At 42.1% G+C, this 24407-nt stretch overlaps 1 protein-coding gene across 1 annotated transcript in view; it reads right to left on the reverse strand.

The window, feature by feature from the left end:
• Positions 1–24407, reverse strand: part of SYN2 (synapsin II) — a 237620-nt gene that overhangs the window by 47087 nt on the left and 166126 nt on the right. Inside the window, exons 2-4 of the mRNA XM_066245801.1 lie at positions 9713–9770; positions 7042–7133; positions 4065–4221 (exon numbers count right to left, since the gene is read on the reverse strand). Coding sequence (XP_066101898.1) covers positions 4065–4221; positions 7042–7133; positions 9713–9770 — 307 coding nt within the window. The remainder of the gene's footprint in view (positions 1–4064; positions 4222–7041; positions 7134–9712; positions 9771–24407) is intronic.

Genomic DNA, 24407 nt, shown 5'->3' on the forward strand with positions numbered 1-24407 from the left:
AGGGATGGGCGGGGACCGGAGGCCACATGTGGAACTGGCTATCCACTGGTCCCCTTCCAACGTACAACAGGTGTTGGCCTTGGTGGATACAGGTGCAGAATGTTCCCTTCTCTATGGAAACCCAGAGCGGTTTGCTGGGACCCCAGTGGCCATTGACGGTTATGGGGGCCAAACTGTTCAAGTGAAGCCAATAACTATTCCATTGGGGATAGGGAGACTGCCTCCTAAGCCATATAAGGTGTATGTATCTCCTATTCCTGAATATATTTTGGGGGTAGATGTCTTGCAAAGACTGTGGTTGGAAACTACAGCTGGGGAGTTCCGGCTGCGGATCAGGGTTGTGAAGGCAGTATTGCGGGGACACGCATCACATTCCCCTTTGCAATTACCCATCCCTCGGCGTGTGACTAACACCAAGCAGTACCGCCTGCCAGGTGGTTATGAAGAAGTCACAGGGACAATCCTTGAACTAGAAAAGGTGGGGATCATCCGGCCAGCACACAGTCCTTACAACTCCCCAGTATGGCCTGTGCGCAAAGCGGATGGAACCTGGAGAATGACAGTAGATTACAGGGAACTTAATAAAGTTGTTCCCCCTTTGCATGCTGCTGTTCCCTCGATAGCTAACATGATGGATCGGCTAAGCCATGAGTTGGGGACATACCACTTTGTGGCAGACTTGGCCAATGCTTTTTTCTCTATTGATATAGCCGCAGAGAGTCAAGACCAATTTGCCTTCAGTTGGGAAGGGAGACAATGGACCTTTACAGTGTTACCCCAGGGCTATTTGCATAGCCCCACCTTGTGCCATGGGCTGGTGGCTGCTGACCTGGCTAAATGGAAACAGCCAGAGGTAGTCCGCATGTACCATTATATTGATGATATTATGCTAACTAGTGATTCTCTTTCAGAATTGGAGCAAGCAGTCCCTACCCTGCTATCCCATTTGAAAGCATGTGGCTGGGCAGTTAACGAGAACAAATTACAAGGACCTGGGTTATCTGTTAAATTCTTGGGAGTTGTCTGGTCGGGTAAGACAAAAGTTATCCCTGACGCAGTTATAGATAAGATTCAAGCATACCCCGTGCCCACTACGGTAAAACAGTTACAGGAATTCTTAGGTTTGTTGGGGTATTGGCGAGCATTTATACCGCATTTGGCTCAGTTACTACGCCCCTTGTACAACCTTATTCGAAAGGGGGTTCGCTGGGATTGGACTGAGCAGGCGCAAGGTTCATTTGCAGCTGCTAAGAGAGCTGTCAAGGTGGCACAGGCCTTGAATGTGTTTGATCCTGCCAGGCCCTGTGAGCTGGATGTTCATGTAACCTCAGAGGGGTTTGGATGGGGCTTGTGGCAGCGGACAGAGCGCCTACGGCAACCTATTGGATTTTGGTCCCAATTGTGGAAAGGTGCTGAAGTTCGTTACTCATTAGTAGAGAAGCAGCTGGCAGCTGTGTATGCTGCCCTCCTGGCAACTGAGAGTATTACAACCACAACACCAGTTACAGTCAAAACAACATACCCTATAGCTGGATGGGTGAGAGATTGGGCAACTAAACCACGTAGTGGTATGGCCCAAATGTCTACCCTGGCCAAGTGGGGTGCCTATCTGCAACAACGCTGTGCTCTTAGCACCAGCCCATTGAGGGCAGAACTGCAGGAGGTCTTGGGTCCAGTCACCTATGCGACCTTAGAGTCAGGTGCAACTGGGGCTCAGGAGGCAGAACCTGAGGTCAGTCCTTACCAGGAGGGGCGGGTGCCCATCCCCGGAGATGCCTGGTATACTGATGGTTCCAGCAGGGGCCAACCCGCCAAATGGACGGCTATCGCCTTCCATCCAGCCACTGAGACTATTTGGATGGACATGGGTACAGGCCAAAGCAGCCAATGGGCAGAATTAAGAGCTGTTTGGCTAGTTGCCCATAATGAACCTTCACCTCTGGTGATCTGTTCTGACAGTTGGGCTGTCTACCGTGGACTGACCCTTTGGATTGCTACTTGGCACATTAACCAGTGGATGGTAATGCACCGTCCATTATGGGGTCAGGCCATGTGGCAGGACTTATGGGAAATAGGACACCAGAAGCAGGTGACAGTATATCATGTCACAGGGCATGCCCCTCTAGCCCATCCTGGGAATGATGAGGCAGATACGTTGGCAAGGGTGCGATGGTTGGAGACTGCACCTGCAGGTGATGTGGCACAGTGGCTCCACCGGCGCCTGCTCCATGCAGGACAGAAAACTATGTGGGCTACGGTTAAGGCTGGGAACTTGCCTGTGTCCTATGCAGAGGTACTTGCAGCCTGTGAGCAATGTGCAGTATGTTCCAAGGAACACCCTCGGAGACCACTGGTGTCACCTGGACAGATCCAGAGGGGTCATGTCCCACTGACACGATGGCAGATAGACATCATTGGACCCTTACCAAAGTCAGAAGGGTACCAGTATGCAGTCACTTGTGTAGATACTGCCACCGGGCTGCTTGCTGCTTACCCCGCTCGTAACCCTGACCAGAGGGCAGTCATACAGGCTCTGGACCGCCTGAGTGCTGCATACGGGCGACCGCTGGTCCTTGAAAGTGACAATGGTACCCACTTCACTGGTTCAACGGTGAGGCAATGGGCTCAAAAGCTGGGGGTGGACTGGAAGTACCATGTACCCTACCACCCCCAGGCTGCTGGCATCATTGAGCGTTATAATGGACTCTTAAAGCAGGGACTGCAACAGGAGGGGGGCACCGGCTCTCTTACTGGATGGACACGCCGCTTATGGACAGTACTTCGGATTTTGAATGAGCGACCTCGACGGGGAAGCCCAGCTCCAGTAGAGGCCCTCCTGCATCGGACAGCTGCCCCTATTCAGTTGCAGATACGCACTAAGGACATTTTACTCAAGCCAGGTTTCGGACAGCAGGGCAACGTGCTCTTGCCTGCTCCAACAGCCCTTCTTAAAGGACAACGGCTTCAATGGACTTGGCCCTGGACTGTACAGGCCCCCCATCTGAGATGGGTGGCCTTGTTGGCACCATGGGGAAAGGGGTTAGAGGTGGACCTCCAGTTAACTCCTTGGGCAACCAGCACCTGGTCACCTAAGGTAGAAGTGTATTATCCCTTGAGTGCTCAAGGGGACAGCATTTTGAAGGGCACCTTTGTAATTTCTTTATGGCCAATAATGAGTTCCCCTATTTTACTACACATAGAACCAGAAGATGCTGGTGTATTGGCCAATAAGGTTTGGTACGCCCGCTCAGGGCGGCCTCTGGTGCCAGCTACAGTGCTGTCTGCAGATAAAACTCTGGCCTGTATTCTGCCAGAGGGAAAAGATTTGCCTCTCTTGGTGCCACTGACAGCTCTCTCATTTCGCCCATAGTTTTTGATCTGTTAATCCTATTGCTGTAGTTGGTACTATTTCTGTTTATGCAATGTATCCTACTCTTTGCACAGTGACCATCATGGAAGATGCCTGTGGTTTAGATTGTAAAGCGAGCAAAAGGGGTGGAATGTTGGTCAAATAAGTTTGTAAACATGATATATATGTTTGCTCGCTTGTGACTTATAATGGGTGTGGGGGACAGGCTATAAGCAGGCCAGGTTGTTGTAGCCTGAGGTTTGGTTTTGGGACTAAGCTTTTCCCCACACCCTTGACTGATTGTATGATCTGGGTGGTGCACTCTCATGAGAAATCCAATTATGCCTTGGATAAGTGACTTTGTATCGGAGACTTCCTTGTTTGTATATTGGATTAAGGGATTTTGGTTTTCTACACTATAAAGTGGGACAGACCAGGAGCTCAGACACACAGTTCCTGCTATCACAATTGCAGGGGCTCCCCTGATCCCTTGCCCTTCATGGGAAGAGCTGGTTTTCTGCTTTTCCCTTGTCTTCTTTTGTGGTTTGCCTGTCTTGGTGAGACACCAATAAATAGGATGGCCCCCCATCCTCTGACTCTGCCATTTCTTTATCGCCTGCCCGAATCCAATGGGAACCTGCATGTGAATGGTCACGATGACGGCTCCTGGCCTTACACTACCCTTTTACCTGGGGGAGAAAGAGACCTCACTTACCACCCACGGCTTGTCACAGAAGTTGTAAATGGATTCCAGTGTGTTGATGCTGGGGAGGCCTGCATACTGCATGCCAATGATCAGATGACGGAAGTCCTCATTCTCCGCCATGCCAAATGCATGCTGCCGGATTAGCACAAAGTCTGGCCGGAAAGACCTGATAAGAATGTAGAGGCAAGTATGCCATTAACAGCACCTCAAGTTATATATCAGTTTGTCTCTCATTTCCAAAGCCCAAGACAGAAAAGGGACCTTAGGGGCTACCTGGTCCAAGCCCCTTATTTTATTATTATTCTCCTTTGGACTAGAAATGAGGTATTATGGCACATATCAAAGGAGATTTGAGAAACATATTTCTGAAATTCCTTTATTTTTCTGAGTTAAGCACTGCCTTTTTCTAAGGTACAAATGCCTTCAGGAGGGAAAAAACACTTTTAGATCCTCATGCCTCAAATGAACAAAAATTTTCCGTCACTATGGAGAAGTATGAAAGCTGAACCTCATCATGGCTCCAGAATTGGTGTTTCAAGGGGGACCCAGCAGACACTGTCCTATTTTAATGCCTTAAAACTGTTCCTTAAAATAGGTGATGCCCTCATCAGGACCCCAGGAGAACAAGGATTCAGGCTGGTTGAGACCAGATGCCAGACTTCTCAATGTTATTCTTTCAAAGCAGACACTAGGGAGAGGTGCAAATATTTTTTGCAGAACTAAGGTTGAGCAACAGCTACAGGAAGCACTGAGAGTACAGAATGTTCCCATGCATGGGAAGGTTTCCTGCATTTCACCTTTAGGCAGCAAAGCTCTTAGCCACAGCTGATCCAGGGCCCCTGTCTTCATGCCCTTACTCCTGAGGAGCCTTATCTTCTCAGAGACTCAATTCTGTGGCAGCCTCCAACCTCAAGGCTCCAGGACTCGGCAATTTCACACCACATGCAATGACATACTTGGTTTTCTGCCCAGGCACCCAACCATCTCCCAGGTATAACTCCAGCGTCAACCAAGCTCAAAGATCAGTTTTTTTTAATGGGGGATGGAAGGAGCCCTCCTCAGTCACTCAGGAGATTTAGTTAGCATCAAGTGCTAGAGCTGCTCTGACCTCCTACTGTCGCAATTCTGGGAAACTAGCTCCAGCTGTATGCCTAAGATCAGATCTTATAGGAACTGAGCTCTAGACTTATGGCTAGTTCTTGAGTTCCTACACTGGTACCTGAGACAGCCTGCATTATTCTTACCAGACCCCTCCCACTACCTTGTTACCTTGTCACCACCTGTTTGTGTGCATATACCCCTATGACTCACTTTACCTGCAGCTGGAGAAACCCATTATTTCTCTTGTAGAATTTCCCTGAGCTCATTTCCCACCTGGACAAACTACCTCCCTCCCTCCCTTCCCTTCACTCTTTCTTTCTTTTTCTTTCTTCCCCCCTCTTTCTTTAGAGAGAGAGAGGAAAGGAGAGAGATGAGAATCATCAACTTATAGTTGCATCACTTTAGTTCATTGATTGCTTCTCATATGTGCCTTGACCAAGGAAGGAGCTGAAGCCAAGCCAGTGACCCCTTGCTCAAGCCAGTGACCTTGGGATCATTTCGATGATCCCACGCTCACACTGGCAACCCTGTGCTCAAGCTGGTGAGCCTACATTCAAGCCGGTGACCTTGGGGTTTCAATCCTAGATCCTCAGTGTCCCAGGTTGATGCTCTATCCACTGCACCACCACCAGTCAGGCAACCATCTTTTTCTGTCCTCCTCCTTAGTTTAGGGGATGGACATAGATGAGCTCACATTTTCCTATTGTTAGGGTCCAGATACCTGAGTTTTGTCACTGACCCAGTTCTTATTGCACACTGGAAGTCTTAGTGTCAGGGCACTGCAGGCTGAGATAGGGAAGACAGTGAAGTGAAGACTTTCTGGAACAAGACTCTGATATCTGAAAACTTGAAGCCACATCAAGCCCTTGATAAGAATTATACTGTGGAAATCATTTCCCCCAATCTAGAATTCTTATCACCTCCCTCAAAGAATTGTATTATATTTGATCACATCTCTAAATGCTCAGCATTCTACCCAGCATGTAAGTGCTTCTGACTCTAGGCTTTCCTATAAGAGTTATGAGTTCCTAGGGATGAAGAATATAAAAATGACACGTAGAACACAGAGCTCTGCTGCCAACTCACTGAGTGAATCTAAGCAGATTAATGTAAAATAGGACGTTAAGCTAGATTAAAAGTTTTTCAAACTTTTTTTAATAGCAATGGAACCCTGATGTCCAGGAAAAATATATGCAGAGATAAAAACAATAAGCTGCACTGGTTGAAGTGGGGCTGGAGTCCTGGAACCCCTCTGACAGGAAACCCATTACTTCGAAGTAAGGTCTCAGTCCATGAAGCTTTCTCTACCATTGTAGTAAGATCTTCCTGAGGCAGGGACTGGTTTTCTCTGCCTTCCTGTACCACTTCTGCACAGCATACATCATCAAGTTCTGCACACTATACATAGCACTATTATCCTACTCCAGGGGTCCCCAAACCACGGCCCGCGGGCCACATGCGGCCCCCTGAGGCCATTTATCCGGCCCCCGCCGCACTTCCGGAAGGGGTACCTCTTTCATTGGTGGTCAGTGAGAGGAGCACATTGACCATCTCATTAGCCAAAAGCAGGCCTATAGTTCCCATTGAAATACTGGTCAGTTTGTTGATTTAAATGTACTTGTTCTTTATTTTAAATATTGTATTTGTTCCTGTTTTGTTTTTTTACTTTAAAATAAGATATGTGCAGTGTGCATAGGGATTTGTTCATAGTTTTTTTTATAGTCCGGCCCTCCAACGGTCTGAGGGACAGTGAACTGGCCCCCTGTGTAAAAAGTTTGGGGACCCCTGTCCTACTCCATCACTTGATTCTGAAACTGCCTCTGCAAGCCAGAGATGGTAACTCTGAAGACAGTGACAGTAATCCCTAGGACAGAAAGGACCTTACCGGACAACCTTTGTACCATTCCGGAGTACCTGCATATCCACAGCATAGGCCCCATCTGCATGGGCCACCAGGTTGAGCTCTGAAAATTCTGCCTGGAAAATAACAGTAGGGATTAGAAGGTAATTTCATGTTATGTGTTTTTAACTATGGTAAAAACAATAAATGAAAATAACAGTAGAGAAATCAGAACACAGTATTGACTTTGCCAAGTTCTCCACATAGCAGCAGTGACATCCCCACCACCAGACGTTTTATTTATAGTTTTCTAAGCATTTTCACAAACTGATCTCAGCTAACTCATAGTAACTCTGTGAGGCAGAAGAAGCAGTTAAGTGTCTTTTCTGCACAAAAATAAAACAAAACCTTTCTGCTGGTAGTGACAGGAACAAAACTTAGGTCTTCAGACTCTCAGCCCACCAGCATCCTTTGTGCTGCCTCTGAGAACAAGAATGTGGACCAAGACAAACATGCCCTTTATCAGTTTCAACATAAAATCACTAGGTTTTAGATCAAGCAACTGAGTTTTAGTATTGCTCTGCCCCCAGCTAGCTGAGTAAGACATTAGGCAAGTTACTTATACTTTCTGGTGGGAAAGTTTCTCCCATGTATAAAATGGGAAAAATTTTTTATTAACTCTGCCTATCTAAAAACTTATTTTAACAACTTATTTTTTTTTTAATTTTATTTTTTTAATGGGGTGACATCAATAAATCAGGATACATATATTCAAAGATAATAAGTCCAGGTTATCTTGTCGTTCAATTATGTTGCATACCCATCACCCAAAGTCAGATTGTCCTCTGTCACCTTCTATCTTTTAACAACTTATTTTAAGAACTAAATGTGGCGCAATGGATAGCACGTCGGACCGGGACGCGGAGGACCCAGGTTTGGAACCCTGATGTAGTCAGCTTGAGTGCGAGCTCATCCAGCCTGAGCATGGGCTCACCAGCTTGAGCGTGGGATCATAGACATGACCCCATGGTCACTGGCTAGAGCCCAAAGGTCACTGGCTTGAAGCCCAAGGATGTTGGTTTGAACCCAAGGTTGCTGGCTTGAGCAAGGGGTCACTCGCTCTGCTGGAGCCCCCTGGTCAAGGCACATATGAGAAAGCAATCAATGAACAACTAAGGTGCTGCAGTGAAGAATTGATGCTTCTCATCTGTCTCCCTTCCTGTCTGTCTGTCCCTATCTGTCCCTTTCTTTGACTCTCTCTCTGTCTCTGTCGAAAGAAAAAAAGATGGCCCTGGCCGGTTGGCTCAGTGGTAGCGCATTGGCCTGGCGTGCAGAGGTCCCAGGTTCGATTCCCGGCCAGGGCACACAGGAGAAGTGCCCATCTGATTCTCCACCCTTCCCCCTCTCCTTCCTCTCTGTCTTTCTCTTCCCCTCCCTCAGCCGAGGCTCCATTGGAGCAAAGATGGCCCGGGCTCTGGGGATGGCTCCTTGGCCACTTCCCCAGGCGCTAGAGTGGCTCTGGTTGCAACAGAGCGACGTCCCGGAGGGGCAGAGCATCGCCCCCTGGTGGGCAGAGCGTCGCCCCCTGGTGGGCGTGCCGGGTGGATCCCGGTCGGGCGCATGCGGGAGTCTGTCTGACTGTCTCTTCCCGTTTCCAGCTTCAGAAAAATACAAATAAATAAATAAATAAATAAAAATAAAAAAAGAAAGAAAAAAAGAAAGAAAGAAGAAAGAAAAAAGAAAAAAGAAAGAAAGAACTAAATGCAGTAATTGATGGCAACATACTCTGTAAATCATAGCATACTATGTATGTAAGGAATGACGAGTAACTTCTATTATTACATAGAAAATACATGCACGGTTAAAACTGTGTATCACTCCCTATTTATTATTATTACTATTTTTTTGTATTTTTCTGAAGTAAGAAGCAAGGAGGCAGAGATAGACTACCACATGCGCCCAACCAAGATCCACCTGGCAAGCCCACCAGGGGGCGATGCTCTGCCCATCTGGGGCGTTGTTCCGTTGCAACTGGAGCCAATCTGGTGCCTGAGGCAGAGGCCATGAAACCATCCTCAGTGCCCATGCCAACTTTGCTCCCATGGAGCCTTGGCTGTGGGAGGGGAAGAGAGAGATAGAGAGGAAGAGGAAGGATGGGGGAAGGGTAGAGAAGCAGATGGGTGCTTCTCTTGTGTGCCCTGGCCAGGAATCGAACCCAGGACATCTACATGCCAGGCTGATGCTCTTATCACTGAGCCAACCAGCGGGGCTCACTCCCTATTTAAATGGATATAATTTCTATTTACCATGAATCAAAGACTAGAAGAGTAGTCACCACTTGAGGCCACACACCTGAATGGTAGGCATGCGCCCACCCAAGAATACCATGCCACTAACAGTACGGAGCTGTGGCCAGTGTTCCTAGAAGACATTCCTTCAGCTTGAGAACTATGTACTGCACGAGGCCCCTAATAGCCACACTACTTGCCTCTCTATGGATATGAGAACCATGACAAAAGTCAGAGAAACTGAAAAACACAACTGTCAGGACTATGTTTCACAGAAAGAAAAGCCCTGGGGAAAGACTGGGGTTGAGGAGATAGCTTGGAATGCAGTGAGAGACACTGTACTCCACACAGCAGAACTAGATTGTTCACTCTGGAATGTCGGCAGGGATAGATGACGCAGATGCAGCTCTGAGCTTCAGGCTAATTACCTGTTCTACTTTGATATCATAATCTCCAAGGACTTTTTTGCCCCGAAAGCACTTGGCCCTGGAAAAAGAAAAAATACACAGAAATTAGTTTTGTACAATTGTTTGAGGTCAGAAATTCACTATCACAAAGATAAGCCTACAGCAGACAGAACCCCAGAATGACAGCCTAGAGACATGGGTCAGGGTTAGAACCTAACTTTGCAATTGGAGCAGCATGATTGAGAGCCTCAAGCAAACCACTTCCTCTCCTTTATATACTCAACTTAACCACCTATAAAATAAACCAAGCATCTTTTCATTCACAGGTTTTGTAATTCCATAGCATCTCTGGTCTTTTGGCCACCAAAGAAGTAAAAAAAGTAGGAGTATCTCTACTATCATTCCTGGTTAAGACTAGGTCAATCTTCTATAGTTCCTTTTTTTTTATTTTTTTATTTTTTTGTACAGAGACAGAGAGTGAGTCAGAGAGAGGGATAGACAGGGACAGACAGACAGGAATGGAGAGAGATGAGAAGCATCAATCATTAGTTTTTCATTACATGTTGCAACACCTTAGTTGTTCATTGATTGCTTTCTCATATGTGCCTTGACCGTGGGCCTTCAGCAGACCGAGTAACCCCTTGCTTGAGCCAGCGACCTTGGGTCCAAGTTGGTGAGCTCTGCTCAAACCAGATGAGTCTGCACTCAAGCTGGCAACCTCAGGGTCTCGAACCTGGGTCCTTCCGCATCCCAGTCCGATGCTCTATCCACTGTGCCACCTCCTGGTCAGGCTCTATAGTTTCTTTATCTTCCCCTATCTGACATTTCCATCTGATTTGGTTTCTTTCTTTTTTATTGATTGATTTTAGAGAGAGAGAAAGGGGAGGAGAAAGAGAGATATGAACATGGATCTGTTCTTGTATGTGCCCTGACCAGGAACTGAACCAAAAACCTTTGCATTTTGGGGTGATGCTCTACCCAACTGAGCTATCTAGCCAGGGCAGTTTCCACCTTTGAAATTTTACTTTTAAAGAAACAGTTATCTTGCTCTTTCATACCCACACTGCCAAAAAGAATGTGAGGCTACAAGAAAAAAAAGAGGAGGATGCTGAGGAAAACTATAGCCTGACCAGGTGGTGGCGCAGTGGATAGAGCGTCGGATTGGGATGCAGAGAACGGAAGTTCAAAACCCTGAGCTTGCCAGCTTGAGCGTGGGCTTATCTGGTCTGAGCAAGGCTCACCAGCTTGAGCCCAAGGTTGTCACACTGGCTTGAGCAAGGGGTCACTTGGTCTGCTGTAGCCCACCCCCCCACCCCCGCCACCCTGGCAAGGCACATATGAGAAAGCAATCAATGAACAACTAAGGTGCCACAACAAAGAACTGATGCTTCTCATCTCTCTCCCTTCCTGTCTGTCTGTCTGTCTCTCTCTCTCTCTGACACACACACACACACACACACACACCCCGCTACTATAATTGAACACAAAACCTATTCTGTATTTCTCAGGAGTTAAGAAAATGAGTTAAGCTATTATACAGTACTTGCCGTATTTCCCCATGTAAAAGATGCACTCTTTTTCAAAAAATTGGGGGTCTAAAAACTGGATGCGTCTTATACAGTGGTTGTAGATATTTTTAATTGCATTTCCCTCTTTTTCGCACAGATGAGAAGTTGTATGAATTTTATGATGAATATAACTTGAGTTCAATAACTTTATGTAATACTTTTTATTTCAAATTTCGGGCCCCCAAATTAAAGTGCTTATACATAGGGAAATACGGTACTAATCTTCCCACTGTCCTGGGTCTGGAGGAACCCACATTAATGCATTAATTGTTCCACAGCCTCTTATAAGCAGACTGTGTTGTGCTTATATTTATATCCATTCTTACTTTATCCTTCATCTTCCCTCCTCACCGTAAGATTTTTTTATCTGCCTCTTAGACTGTTTCTCCTTTGGTAAAAAAGGCCTTTCCAAACTGTGTCTGTTAGCTAAGTTGGGCTTGCTTTTCCTGTGCTTGAAATTTCAAATTAGCATGTTTCACTGGAGATTTTCTAGAAGTCCCACATCAAGTTAAAGGAATAAATGAATACATTGGGCATCATGTTCTAGGAACTGTGTATTAGTTGCTTTCAAGAACATCTCATTTAATCCTTTTAACAACTTATGAGATAGGGGGAAGGGTCTTCATTTTTGAGATGAGGAAACCAAGATTCAGAGGAGGAAAATGTCATATTCAAGGTCATAAGTTAAGTTAGTGACAGAGCAAGTATTCATACCCAAGTCTGAGTCTATTGCCCCTGGCACTGTATAGCACTATCTCCCTCTGGTGATTCTTCTCTCCATCTTCACTGCCACAATGACAAAAACTGACTTGTCATGTGTGCTGTGTTGCATATTTTCCTTCTTCCGCTCAAAAGGGACTTGATGTTGTGATCATTAGTTCCACTACAAATACTTCCCACTCTGGTTCCTGTGAACTACCCTATATGAGGCCAGGCTATTTCCTTTCTTCTCTACGTTCTGGAACAGTCCGTTCTAGGAAGTTGTCATTTGTCCTATTCAAGTCCCTGGCCACCCTCAAATTGCTCCTCAGAGGCACTAAGCCATCCTGGAGCTGAATCACTGAAGTCCATACCCTTACCTCTGCCCTAATTCCTTACTAAACTTCATCAGTTTGCTTCTAGGACCCTGTTCAACATTCATAGCTCAGCAAGCCCCTTGGGCAAGGGTCCTGTAGCATATCCTGTCCCTTTGGCTACTGTTCTATCTTATTTATGGGTTTAAGTAATAGTCTATACATGGCGTTATCACTGCTCTGCAGAACTTGGATTCTGTGGGGCTCTGTCCATAACTATAAAAAGGGGGAACTAGAGTAAATGACCCATGGGGTTTGTTTCTTGTATTGGTTAGATGTGCTACCCTGTTACAAGCAACGCTTTTTGGGAGCTTCCACCCATTTTTCATCTCAAAATAGCTCTCCTTTTGTGAGGTAAGTCTCAAAGATATTAACAGTAACTTCTCATTCTGTATAATGCCTTGCATTTTCAAAGTACATTCCTTGCCTTATTTGTTCCTTACAACTCTGAATAGCCAGAACAGAAAGTGCTGCACATTTGACTGATGGGGAAACAAACCCAGAGCAGTTAAATAATATGCCCAAATCACAGAAGTTAGTAAGAATTAAGCTTAGAACTAAGAATTTATATCTGGGTGCTTACATGCTACCAAGGTTTTTAATTCACTCACTTATTTTGTGGGTTTTAAACTCTAATATTAAAGTATATTTATAGACATCTGCCACTTCCTGCACCTGCCCATTGACCAAGTTGGCTAATGACACTGTTTTCATGCCTTCTCCCCACCCCCACCTCTCTAATTATCTTAATGCCTTTTCCTTAAGGTAATTTGTCCTGTTGGAAATCTTAGTCTGTATTTCCTGGCTCCAGGTCACTGACCTCTATTGGCAGAGCCACAATCTTATAAAACATAAAAGGAGCCAAGATGACAGGCAGAGGGGGCAAAGAGCCTTCTTCTGGAGAAAAAGCTTGTTTTCCAGTTCCCAGCCTTAGAATATTTTGGTTTCAGGCATTTTCAATGAAAAATTTTATAGCTTACAAGCAAGTGACAGAAGTACTTCCTGATACCAAGAGCATTGTTAGAGGAGGTAGAGTGCTAGAATCCAGAAGGATTCTGGCTCACAGAGCTCTGGAATCACAGTCTGGGTGGGAATCCTAGCTGTGCCCTATCCTGGCTGTGTGACCTTAGGCAAACGGCTTAAATTTAAAAAAAGAAAACAGAAAAAAAAAGTATGTCATATAGTTCAACTACTCAAAAAGTACAACAAAGGATTAAATGAAAAATAAATTTTTCCTTTCCCATTCTTCTCTCATCACACATACTATTATCAGTGTTAGCATATCCTTCCATTGTAGGAAAACGTATGTATATAACTGCATACCTATATGCTTCAAATATGCATATGGCATCATGTTACATAAACTCTTCTTTTTGAACTTTGATTTTCATTGCACTTAAAAATACTTATTAGTGATATGTTTTCAGCACATACTGATGGACCTCTTTCTTACTAGTTGTATGAAATACCATTTGGAGGTCATGCACTAATTTAATATTTATTAAGTGTGAGCATTTAAATCTCCAGTTTTGGGGGTTGTTTTTGCTATTATAAAGTGTTACAATGGTTTACATTTAAGAATATATCTATAAAATAAAAAATTTATTTTTTCAGCTTTATTCAAGTATAACTGACAAATAAAATTATATATATATTTAAAGTATACTCCATGATGATGTGATATACATATACATTGTGAAATGAGATTACCATATCAGGTTAATTAATACACCCATCACCTTGCATAGTTATGCCCATGAGTGTGTGTGTGTGTGTGTGTGTGGTGAGAATGCTTAAGATCTAACTCAGCAAATTTCAATGATATAGTGATATTATCTATACTCTCCATGTTGTTTGTCTATACTCTCCAATTATTTGTCCATTAAATAATTAAATAATTAAATAATTAAATAATTTATTGCATAATTTCTGGTGCAAGGAATAGATAGTTTTAGTTTTTACTCATATTTCCACACTGCCCCCCCACTCAAGAAAAATATTATACCACCTTCCTCAGTGTTTTCAAGTTAGAGAAATTTATTTCACCTCCCTTACTCCCCCCTCCCACACACAGTCCCTTGCATAAATTAGGTACAAAGAAAGTACTCAAGTTAGTATCTCTGACTGGCAGTCTTGTCAAATCAATCCAAATTCACCAGCTGTGCTCAGTCCTAAACAGAACCCAAGAAGTACATCCTTGAAGCACAGACTAAAAATACCTACTGGTGCCTGTGTTGTCAATTTCCCCCTATTGTAACATTCTTAACAAGTCTAGCAGCTGAGGATGTATGTGAGTTTAATGGCTTTCAGCTTCCTTGATGGACCATCTCCTCTTATTGCTAAGAGTGGAGGATTCTAGGTTTAACTCTTCTTACCCAAGGCACTGAATAATACCTTTATCAATTCCCAACTACTTGTCAACTATAGCTGGTGGGGCTGAGCAGCATGACTTCAGAGACTTCTTGGCTAAGACTGCCTCCAAATTTGGCCCAACCTAGGCAAGGCCAGCTTAAACACCCCCTTTTTTATGCATGGGATAATGGAGAAAGGTCTAGAAACAGGAGCCAGGAAAGCTGAGTTCAGGCTTAGTTCCACCACTTCTCAGCTCTGTCATTTTGGGCAAGTAACTACCTCTCTGAGCTTCAGTTTCCTCATATACAAAATGGATCTAACAATAATAGTGAATATTCACTATGTACTAACCACTATTCTAAGTATTTTATCCTCAATTAATAATAGCTGACTCAAAGATTATAGTGAAGACGTAATGAGGCCAGATGAGAGTAACTGACATTAGAGTGTCAGAAACTCTGAAATGCTATGCAAATATAAATTACTTTAAGCAAAATGCAACAAACATTTATGTACTGGGTATTATTGCTGTTTTACTATTACCACAGCCAACATGGCTTCTTCCTCTTCTGAATTCATCCCATTTATTGTTATGAGTCAAATATGAGCAGACATCACCATCTGATACCACCTTTTAAACTCAGTTGTCTAATAATGTGATACCTCTAACCCACCCCACCTCAGACCACCAGATTATGTAATAATGCTTTAGAGCAGGGGTCGGGAACCTATGGCTCGCAAGCCAGATTATCTGGCTCTTTGATGGCTGCATCTGGCTCGCAGACAAATCTTAATAATAATAATGTTAAAAATATATGCCCTGGCCGGTTGGCTCAGTGTTAGAGCATCGGCCTGGCGTGTGGGGGACCCGGGTTCGATTCCCGGCCAGGGCACACAGGAGAGGCGCCCATTTGTTTCTCCACCCCCCCCCCCTTCCTCTCTGTCTCTCTCTTCCCCTCCCGCAGCCAAGGCTCCACTGGAGCAAAGATGGCCTGGGCCCTGGGGATGGCTCCTTGGCCTCTGCCCCAGGCTCTGGAGTGGCTCTGGTCACAGCAGAGCGATGCCCCGGAGGGGCAGAGCATCACCCTCTGGTGGGCAGAGCTTTGCCCCTGGTGGGCGTGCCGGGTGGATCCTGGTTGGGCGCATGCGGGAGTCTGTCTGACTGTTTATATATATATAAAGCATTCTCATGTATTACAATCCATTCATTTCCTACCACTCATGTTCATGGTTGAGGGTGGCCGAAGCCAATCACAGCTGTCCTCCGGACAATACCAAATTTTTATTGGATAATGCCTAACGTACACATGTCATTGTGTGGCTCTCACAGAATTACATTTTAAAATATGTGGTGTTCATGGCTCTCTCAGCCAAAAAGTTTCCCGACCCCTGCTTTAGAGCAAGGACCATCATATGTGAGCGCTGGATTGTCCAGAACAATTTGGATGTTAAATATTGATTATATCCTGTTGTTCAGATTATATGCTCTGAGCTAATATATCATAATATAATCATCTGTACAAATATAATTATTGCATCTACAAATTTCCAGTTCCTTCACTGAGCTGTGTACCTAGTAAGTGCACATTAAGGGCTTGCTTAATGACTGTTAGGAGCGATGGTCTTGGCTGCACAAACGTAGAAAACCAGAAGAGGCCACTGTCAGGATTCAGTGGACTGAGTTGGTCTCTGCATCTTCTCCTCTGTTCTTGCATGTCCACATCCCAGAATGTCATGCTCTTTCTTCTCTATCCTTCCAAACATGAAACTTTGTTCTCAATTTTCATCCACCTGGAACTAAAGGACCTAAAAACAACATAGAATGTAAATCCTCCCTAGGTGACTGAGGTTTTCACAAGGATCAAAACCTCAAGCTAGAAGAAGAAAGCACTAACAATGCATTTGCAGACTCCAAAGGCACTTAGGGGGGAACCTAGTACATAGTAAATACTTAGCACTGGTCTGGACATTAATCATTAACAAGGTGCTTAGTCTCTGGGTCTTACTGTCTCTAACTCAGGCCTTGTTCTTTTAGCCACACATCTTCAGTTACCAAGAAATCAGGAAATAAACTAGAAGTAATAGAGGATACCTATTTCCCATCCTAGATGCAAAGGGTAAAATCAGGGATGATGATCTTGAAGAGAATTTGTGAGTGTCTGCTGCCACCCACTGGCAAGATATGTATGTACTGCAGACTTGCTAAAGTTCCAGCTCATCCACCCACTTAGCCAGCTTGAATAGCCGGACTCCATTGGCCCAAGAACATCTCTCCAAGTGCTTGTTTGCTGCTCTGACACAAATCATGTCCCCAAAATGGTTTCTTTTAAAATGTGCATGTCCACACACCCTAAAGTAGATAGTTAGCTTTTTTCAATCTGTTAAAAAAGGGGGGGGGCTGTACTTTGTCAGTAAATTCAGTAACAATTTACTGAGCACCCAGTGGTAGCTGCTGGAAATGTATAAATGCATTAGTAGTTGCCAAGTAGAGAAAGTACAGTCTACAAGAGAAGAAGACCAATATCCATATGGATAATTGCTAAGGTTTTTTCAACCCTTAGGATTTATAACTAGTATTCACATTCTCAACTTTCAACTTTTTTCTTTAAAAATATTTTCAACGAACTAAAATAACAACAAAAGTTTCATATAGCCTCGAAAGACATACAGTGAAATACTTCCTTTATCTTCAATAAGCTCACAGATTAGTGGAGAGCAGAAACATAAATAATGGTCTTAATACAGGGTGTATAAGCTATAGCAGGGGTATAAACAAGAGACTGGGGAATCCAAAGGAGGGAGTTCTCACCGCCTGAAGAAATCTGGGAAAGCTGAGTTTTAAAGGTTGAGTAGGAATCTGCCGTAAGGAGGAAGCAGAATTGAAAGGTGAGTGCAAAGGACAGAGGCTGTTTGAGCACAGAGCAAGGCAGCAGACCAGCTGACTGCAGGAGAGGGCAACGCGGGGGGAGCAGTGAGAACTAAGTTTCCTGAGAAAAAGAAGAGACAGACTGGCACAGGGCTTTAAATGTCTGGCTGAGCAGCAGGAACTTAATGGCTAGCCTCCAAAAAAACAAAACAAAACAAAAAAACCCCACTTTTTATTATGAAAAAGTCTATCCTCAGCAGTTATCAACATTTTGCCCATATTTTTCATCTGTTGCCCTCAATTTTTGTTGTTGAGATTACTGTTTGAGTGTTTTAAGGTAAATCCCCAATAACGTCATTTCTCCTGTAAAATTTTAAGTGTTATGTCTAACTGATAATGACTTACAATTTGTTTTATTGTGGCGAAACATATATAACAAAATATGTCATTTTGACCATTTTAAGTGTACAATTCAGTGGCATTAAGTATATTCATAATGTTATACAACCATCATCATTATTCCAAAAGGTTTTAATCATCCCAAACAGAAACTCTGTAGCCATTAAGCTACATTACTCTCTCCCCTCAGTCCCCAGTAACCTCTAATCTACTATCTCTCTATGAATTTGCCAATCCTAGAGTAATAATTTTTTAATAATTATTTAATAATTAATAATAATTTAACATCTTTATTGATTCTATACAGGCATTACCCTGCTTTATTGCACTTTACAGATAATTGCATTTTCTCTTTTTTTTTATAATTGCATTTTCATCAACATCAAGGCAAGACTCTCTACCAGCAAAATGAAGGCTCAGATGATGGCTGGCATTATTTATCAATAAAGTACTTTTAAATTAAGGTATCTATGTTGTTTTTGTAGACTTAATACTCTTGCACACTTAACAGACTATAGTATATTGTAAACATAACTTTCATTTGCACAGGAAAACTAAAACATTTGTATGACTTGCTTTATTGTGATATTCATTTTATTGTAGCAATCTTGAATTAAACCCATAATATTTCTAAGGTATACCTATATTTGAATTTTCCCAACTGTCTACAAAAATACTATAGAAAATTTTAAGCAGAGAAGTGGTTTGATCAGATGTGCTTCAGACAATTTTGTCTGTAATGCGGAAGAGACCAATAGTGAACCAGGGCTCAAGATCATTTAGAAGCTGGTGCCGTAACTAGACTTTAGGACTTGCTATTTTACTGGTACATGGCAAACCAATAGCTATTGCACAGCACTCACCTGGCAATTCAATTGATTATTTGATTGATTAGGCCTAGGAACTTAGAATCTAGCTGGGAAATGAGTGGTGTTAAAAAATAGGATTTTATAAAGTAGTATAGGATTCCTACTATAGATGTTCTAGAACGGTAACATAAATAAATCCTAAAATATTCAAGTAGGACCTTACATTAGTAAAGGGGTTCTTATCTCAAATATAGACTTATTTAATTCATTAACATAACACTTTCTTTCAGTACGTGGAGAAATGTCTGTTATGGATAGTTGGTTTAGGAGTAAGAAAGAAAGAACAGAGAGAAGTGAACACTTTTCTGGATAAAAGCAACATTCTGTGGCTGGTCCTTCATATTATTAATTCAGTGATTAAGTTGTTAAATCCAATGCTCAACAACTAAGGCACTTCTTAGAAAGCAAGCTGCATGGTGTCTTAGTTAACATTCATATAAATGATCTGGAAGAGAATACATGGGGAAATTGCCAAGTTTGCAGATGGCATTCAGCTCTTTCAGGGATTAAAATGCCAAACTGATTAGGAATAAATTGAAAGATGATGTGGATGTGGGCAGAAAAGTGGCAGAGGAGTTTTAATGTGGCTAAGGGTAAGAAAACATATTCAGGAGAAATGATCTTACCAGAGGATTATGAGTGTTTATTATAATCCAGTAAACGAACCTAAAATGGCAGAAAATTGTTTTCTTGATACATGAGTCTTGTGAAATGTCACAGATTAAACACAAAAAGATCCAGAAAATGAAATGTAAAAAAATGTTGGTTATCATCAGAAAGTTTATTGAAAACCCAACCTTTAAGGGTTTCTTACACTCTGAATTCATCTTGTACAAGCCTTAGTACTTTCATACTATATTTGTGATACAGAGTATCAGGTTCACTTAACTACACACGAATGACATGTTAAAAGTAGAAATTACTCAAAGAAAAAAAACAGAACAAAACAAAAAGTCTTTGATTTTAGGAAATGCTGAAATAATGAATCTTTTTCAGTCTATAAAGGTAAAGATACAAAGGGGATAGAGGGTGTGAAGGAGAGAGAGAGAGAATACTGAGTGACTATACTTCATTCATCCAAGATAACCAAATTAATCTTACAATATTCCATGCCTTACAGGAAAGTCATCCTAGTGTTACTGATTTTTTAGGAAAATGGGCTCACATGAAATTAAGTGACTTGTTTAACAGTAGCAGTGTTACGCCTAATCCGAAGGGACTCGAAACATTGAAGACATGAACAAAATCCGTCGATTACACACCAAAGCTTTATTGTCTAGCTTGGCCAAGCGGCGGCAACTCCAACAGAAATCTGAGGGAGAGCATGCTGGCCCTTTGTTTTACTTAGTTTTTATAGTTTTGCAAGCCGGAAGTATAGAAGCAAAAATTGCAATTAGGTGCCCTTTACCACTATTGGTTATAGTCATATGCCCTTTAACATGATAGAACCATGTTCAATTTGCAAGCCATACATCATTTTGGAGAAAACAAAATTTACAAGTCAACACAATGATAGAAAGATGTCTCTTTATATATTAAAAGACATTCCTATATTTTCTAATGTTTATCCGCCATCTCTTTGTCCCGAGTTACACACATTAACTATATGCATTTATATGGGAGAGGTAGTTTCCGTGGGGACAAATACCCACAAATGGCTCATTACTATATATAAGAAAAGGTTTATTTTGGCTTTTCTCTTCCTGCATCTGGCTAGCCATTCACCCCTTTTCCCACAGGTGTGATGGAATGTCAGGGAATCCATGTTTTCCTTCCCTTTGCATTTACAATACAATGCCAAGGGCCATCCTGGTTTTATGTCAATCACACAGTACAGAGATTATTCACAAAATTTCTCTGCCCACCTTAACCCAAATTAATAAAATGTTCTTTAAGCCTAGCCTCTTAAAATATTAATATTAATTCTGTAGCTTTTGGTACTTTACAATACCTGCGGGTGAGATGGAGCAGTGGCTCCTCAGCAGTTAGTAGATAGCAGCGCTAACTAGGTAAAATTAAATATCAGCTCTTCTGATCATCAAGTTTAGGAACTATATATACTTTTTTTTTTTTTACATTGACTTCAGAGAAAAAAGAAGGAGAGAGCAAGAGAAATATCAGTGATTTCTTGTTCCACTTTATTTATGAATCACTGGTTGATTCTTGTATGTGCCCTGGCAAGGGATCAAACCCGCAATCCTGGTGTATGGGGACAATGCTCTACCCAACTAAGTTACCTAGTTGGCATTTTGGGTGGTAACCCTGATCTACACATTTAAAACCCATGCTCTATTCATATTTGTATTCTCAATACTTGTTCTACTGTTTGGCACATAGTAGATGTTCAGAAAATGTTTATGGGGTTATTGAACTGACTATAGTTAGATATTTGGAGTTTAATATCAGAAAGGGTGCAATCACGTACAATCTACTAGAGTCCTGGGCTTGTAGATCTCTGATGATACCAACTTTAGTCTTCTAGAGTTTATAAAATTACCTCAAGTGTTCTGCAGGGGGACTTCAACAGACTTAGGTGGCAGATGAGATCCCTTAAGAAAAATAGCCATCTCAAAGCCCTGAAAATTATTAATTTTGAGTAAATACCACAGCTGTGACTTCAATTGGGAACAGAAAATAACTTGTTCTGAGCAGATTATTTGAAGGTTTCTATTTTGGGGAATAATTAAATGATGCACTATCACAAGGTAATAAGATTATCAGATACAGGAAAAAAAAAAGAATGCTGTATCTCAGAAGAACACATGATGAGAAAATTGGATGCATTTGTCTGTAATTATAGTGGAGCTACAGAAAAGAATGCTTTGGAGTCATGAGACAGATTCTCTTTCCATGACTGGCTTACAAAATTAAATCAGGCTGATTTGATATTGGAGCAAAGTGGGTCACTTATAAAATTTGCTTTGGAGAAACATCGAGCACATATAATTTTTAAAAGATATGGATTTATTTTATGCCAGATAAACAGGGTTCCTAGCATCAAAAAATATTCAAGTTTTACTCCAGTGTAGGATCACAAATCATAATCATAATCATCAGTACCATCAAAGGTGCACTTTTCCATTCAGCAGTGTAGGTACAAGGAAATGTCCTCTATGATCTGGCCCCATCATTTATTTCAAACTTAGCTTCCACTATTTCCCTCACAAGACTGCTGCAGTCTTTATGTGAATCAGACAAAGGCACCCCTTCCTTCAGGTGTACACACTCCTGAACCAAGGTACTTGGCTTGGCAAGCAGAATGTGGGGCTATGTTTCATTCCCCATTTGTCTCTTCAGTCGGTGCCCGTGTGCTGTGAACAACCTGAAGAAGCATATGCAGAAATCCCTTCCTACTATCATTCAGACACTGAATGGTACTGTTATAGCAATCTCCCATACAGACACTGTTTCCCAACTACCTTTTGTCAAACTAATGCCTCTGTACATTAATCCACTTAGAAATCGCAGTGGCCAAGATATAGAAACAATATAAATGTCTGTAGATGAACAAATGTATAAAGAAAATGTGATATATATATATAATAAAATACTATTCAGCATTAAAAAAGGAAAGGAATCCCACCATTTGCAACAATGCAGGTGAATCTGGAGGACATTATGCTAAGTGAAATAAAACAGACACAGAAAAATAAATATTGCATGATCTCACTTATATGTAAATCTAAAACAGTCAAACTCAGAAGCAGAGAGTAGAATAGTGGTTGCCAGGGGCTGAGGGATGAAGAAATGAGGAGTGTTGGCCAAAGAATCCAAAGTTTCAGTTATGCAAGATGAATGAGTTTTGGAGAGCTAATGCATGGCATGGTAATGACAGTGATCAATAATAGTGTATTGTATACTTGAAATTTACCGACAGTTCTCAGTGTGTGCACATGTGCGCGCCCGTGCCCGCGCGCACACACACACACACACACACACAGACAATCTGAAAGGCTTTATTTATGCATCTTTTGAGATTAAGTTGTTTTTCTTATTATATTTGCGGGTGTGGTGATTTACATTGATTTTCAAATGTTATATGAAACTGGAGTTCCTGAGATGAACCCCACTGGGTCATGATGCATGAGCCTTTTTATATATCATGGGATCCAATTTGTTAAAATGCTATTAAAAATTGTTGTGTCTGGGAGAGGAGAGGATGAGATCAGAGAAGGGAAAGAGATTAGTGAAATTATATACATAACAGCGTTATAGAGAGCAGGACATTAAATCCTGAAGAGAAAGGGGGAGGGTGTTGGGGGAAAGGGACAAAGTGGGTATCAAGGTGAACACGGGGGTGGGGAGGAAGGAGATAGATTGGGTGGGACACTTGAATCTATGTAAGCACAATAAATTAAAATCAATAAAAATACTTTTCAGAAAAAAATTGTGTCTGTTTATTGGAGATTTTAGATTGTGGTTTTCTTTTCTTGCGATTGCTTTGTCTGGTTTGGTGTCAGAGTAATAATGCTGGCTCTAACATGTTGAGAAGAAAGAAATTTTGTGAAGCTTGTATTTTCTCTATAATAAATGTTTGGGAGATCAACTGTAAAGCAATCATAGATTTTTCTACTTTTCTTCTAGCCTTTGGATCTAGGAATAAATCCTATTTAATTGTATAATGTTCTTTTAATACCTAATTGGATTCTATTGGTTAATATGTTACGAAGAATAATTGCATTTAGATTTGTAAGTGAAATGGGACAAAAATAATTTTTTCATTGCTCTTACTCAAATTATTGTCAAGGTTATTCTAGCCTGAAAAAAACTGAATAAAGAGTCTTCTACTTTCTTTTTTGGTACACGTGTTATGAATTATCTTAGCATGTAAATCCTAAAGATTATTAAAGATCAGTTGAAAAGTAATCTTTAAAAAAAGAAAATCACCTCTGTCCTTATTAAGGTCCAGAAAAGTTCTGCCTCCCTTATAAAATCTTCCCTTCTTCTGCAGTGCTTTCTCCTTCCTCTGAAAGCTTAGTTTCATATCATCCACTGATTTCTCATATACAAGAGTGGGCAAAAATAGGCTTACAGTTTTTCATAATAAATAATACAAGAAGAAACTTTGCATTTTGTGTACTCAAAACTGTAAACCTACTTTTGCCCATCCCTGTATATGTGCCTCTTCCTCCCTACCGTATTAGAAACCCCCTGAGGGTGCAGTCTTACACTTCCTTCCTAGTTCCCAACTACTTACCTTCATTCTTATCCCTGCCTTATACAAAGCAGATTTAGGAAAGTTAATTTTATGTGTTAAACAGGACCACAGGTGTCCAAATAATGGGCTAAGCATTATTCTAAGTGTGTCTATGAAGGTGTTTCTGAATGAGATTAACATTTGAATCAGATGGAGTGAAACAGAATGCCCTCCTCAAAGTGAGTGAGCTTTAGCCAATCTACTGAAAGAGTGAATATAACAAAAGTGTAGAGTAAAGGAGAATTTACCTTACTCTCTCTGCATGTCTTTGAGCTAGGACATCCTCTTCCCCTGGCTTTGAATTTAAGACTAAAATTTATACCATCATCTCAGTTCTCTTGGGTATCCAGTTTGCTGACAGATCTAAAGACTTCTCAGTCTCCATAAACTGC

This window comes from Saccopteryx bilineata, chromosome 10 (assembly GCF_036850765.1).
Source record: "Saccopteryx bilineata isolate mSacBil1 chromosome 10, mSacBil1_pri_phased_curated, whole genome shotgun sequence".
Classification (NCBI taxonomy): domain Eukaryota; kingdom Metazoa; phylum Chordata; class Mammalia; order Chiroptera; family Emballonuridae; genus Saccopteryx; species Saccopteryx bilineata.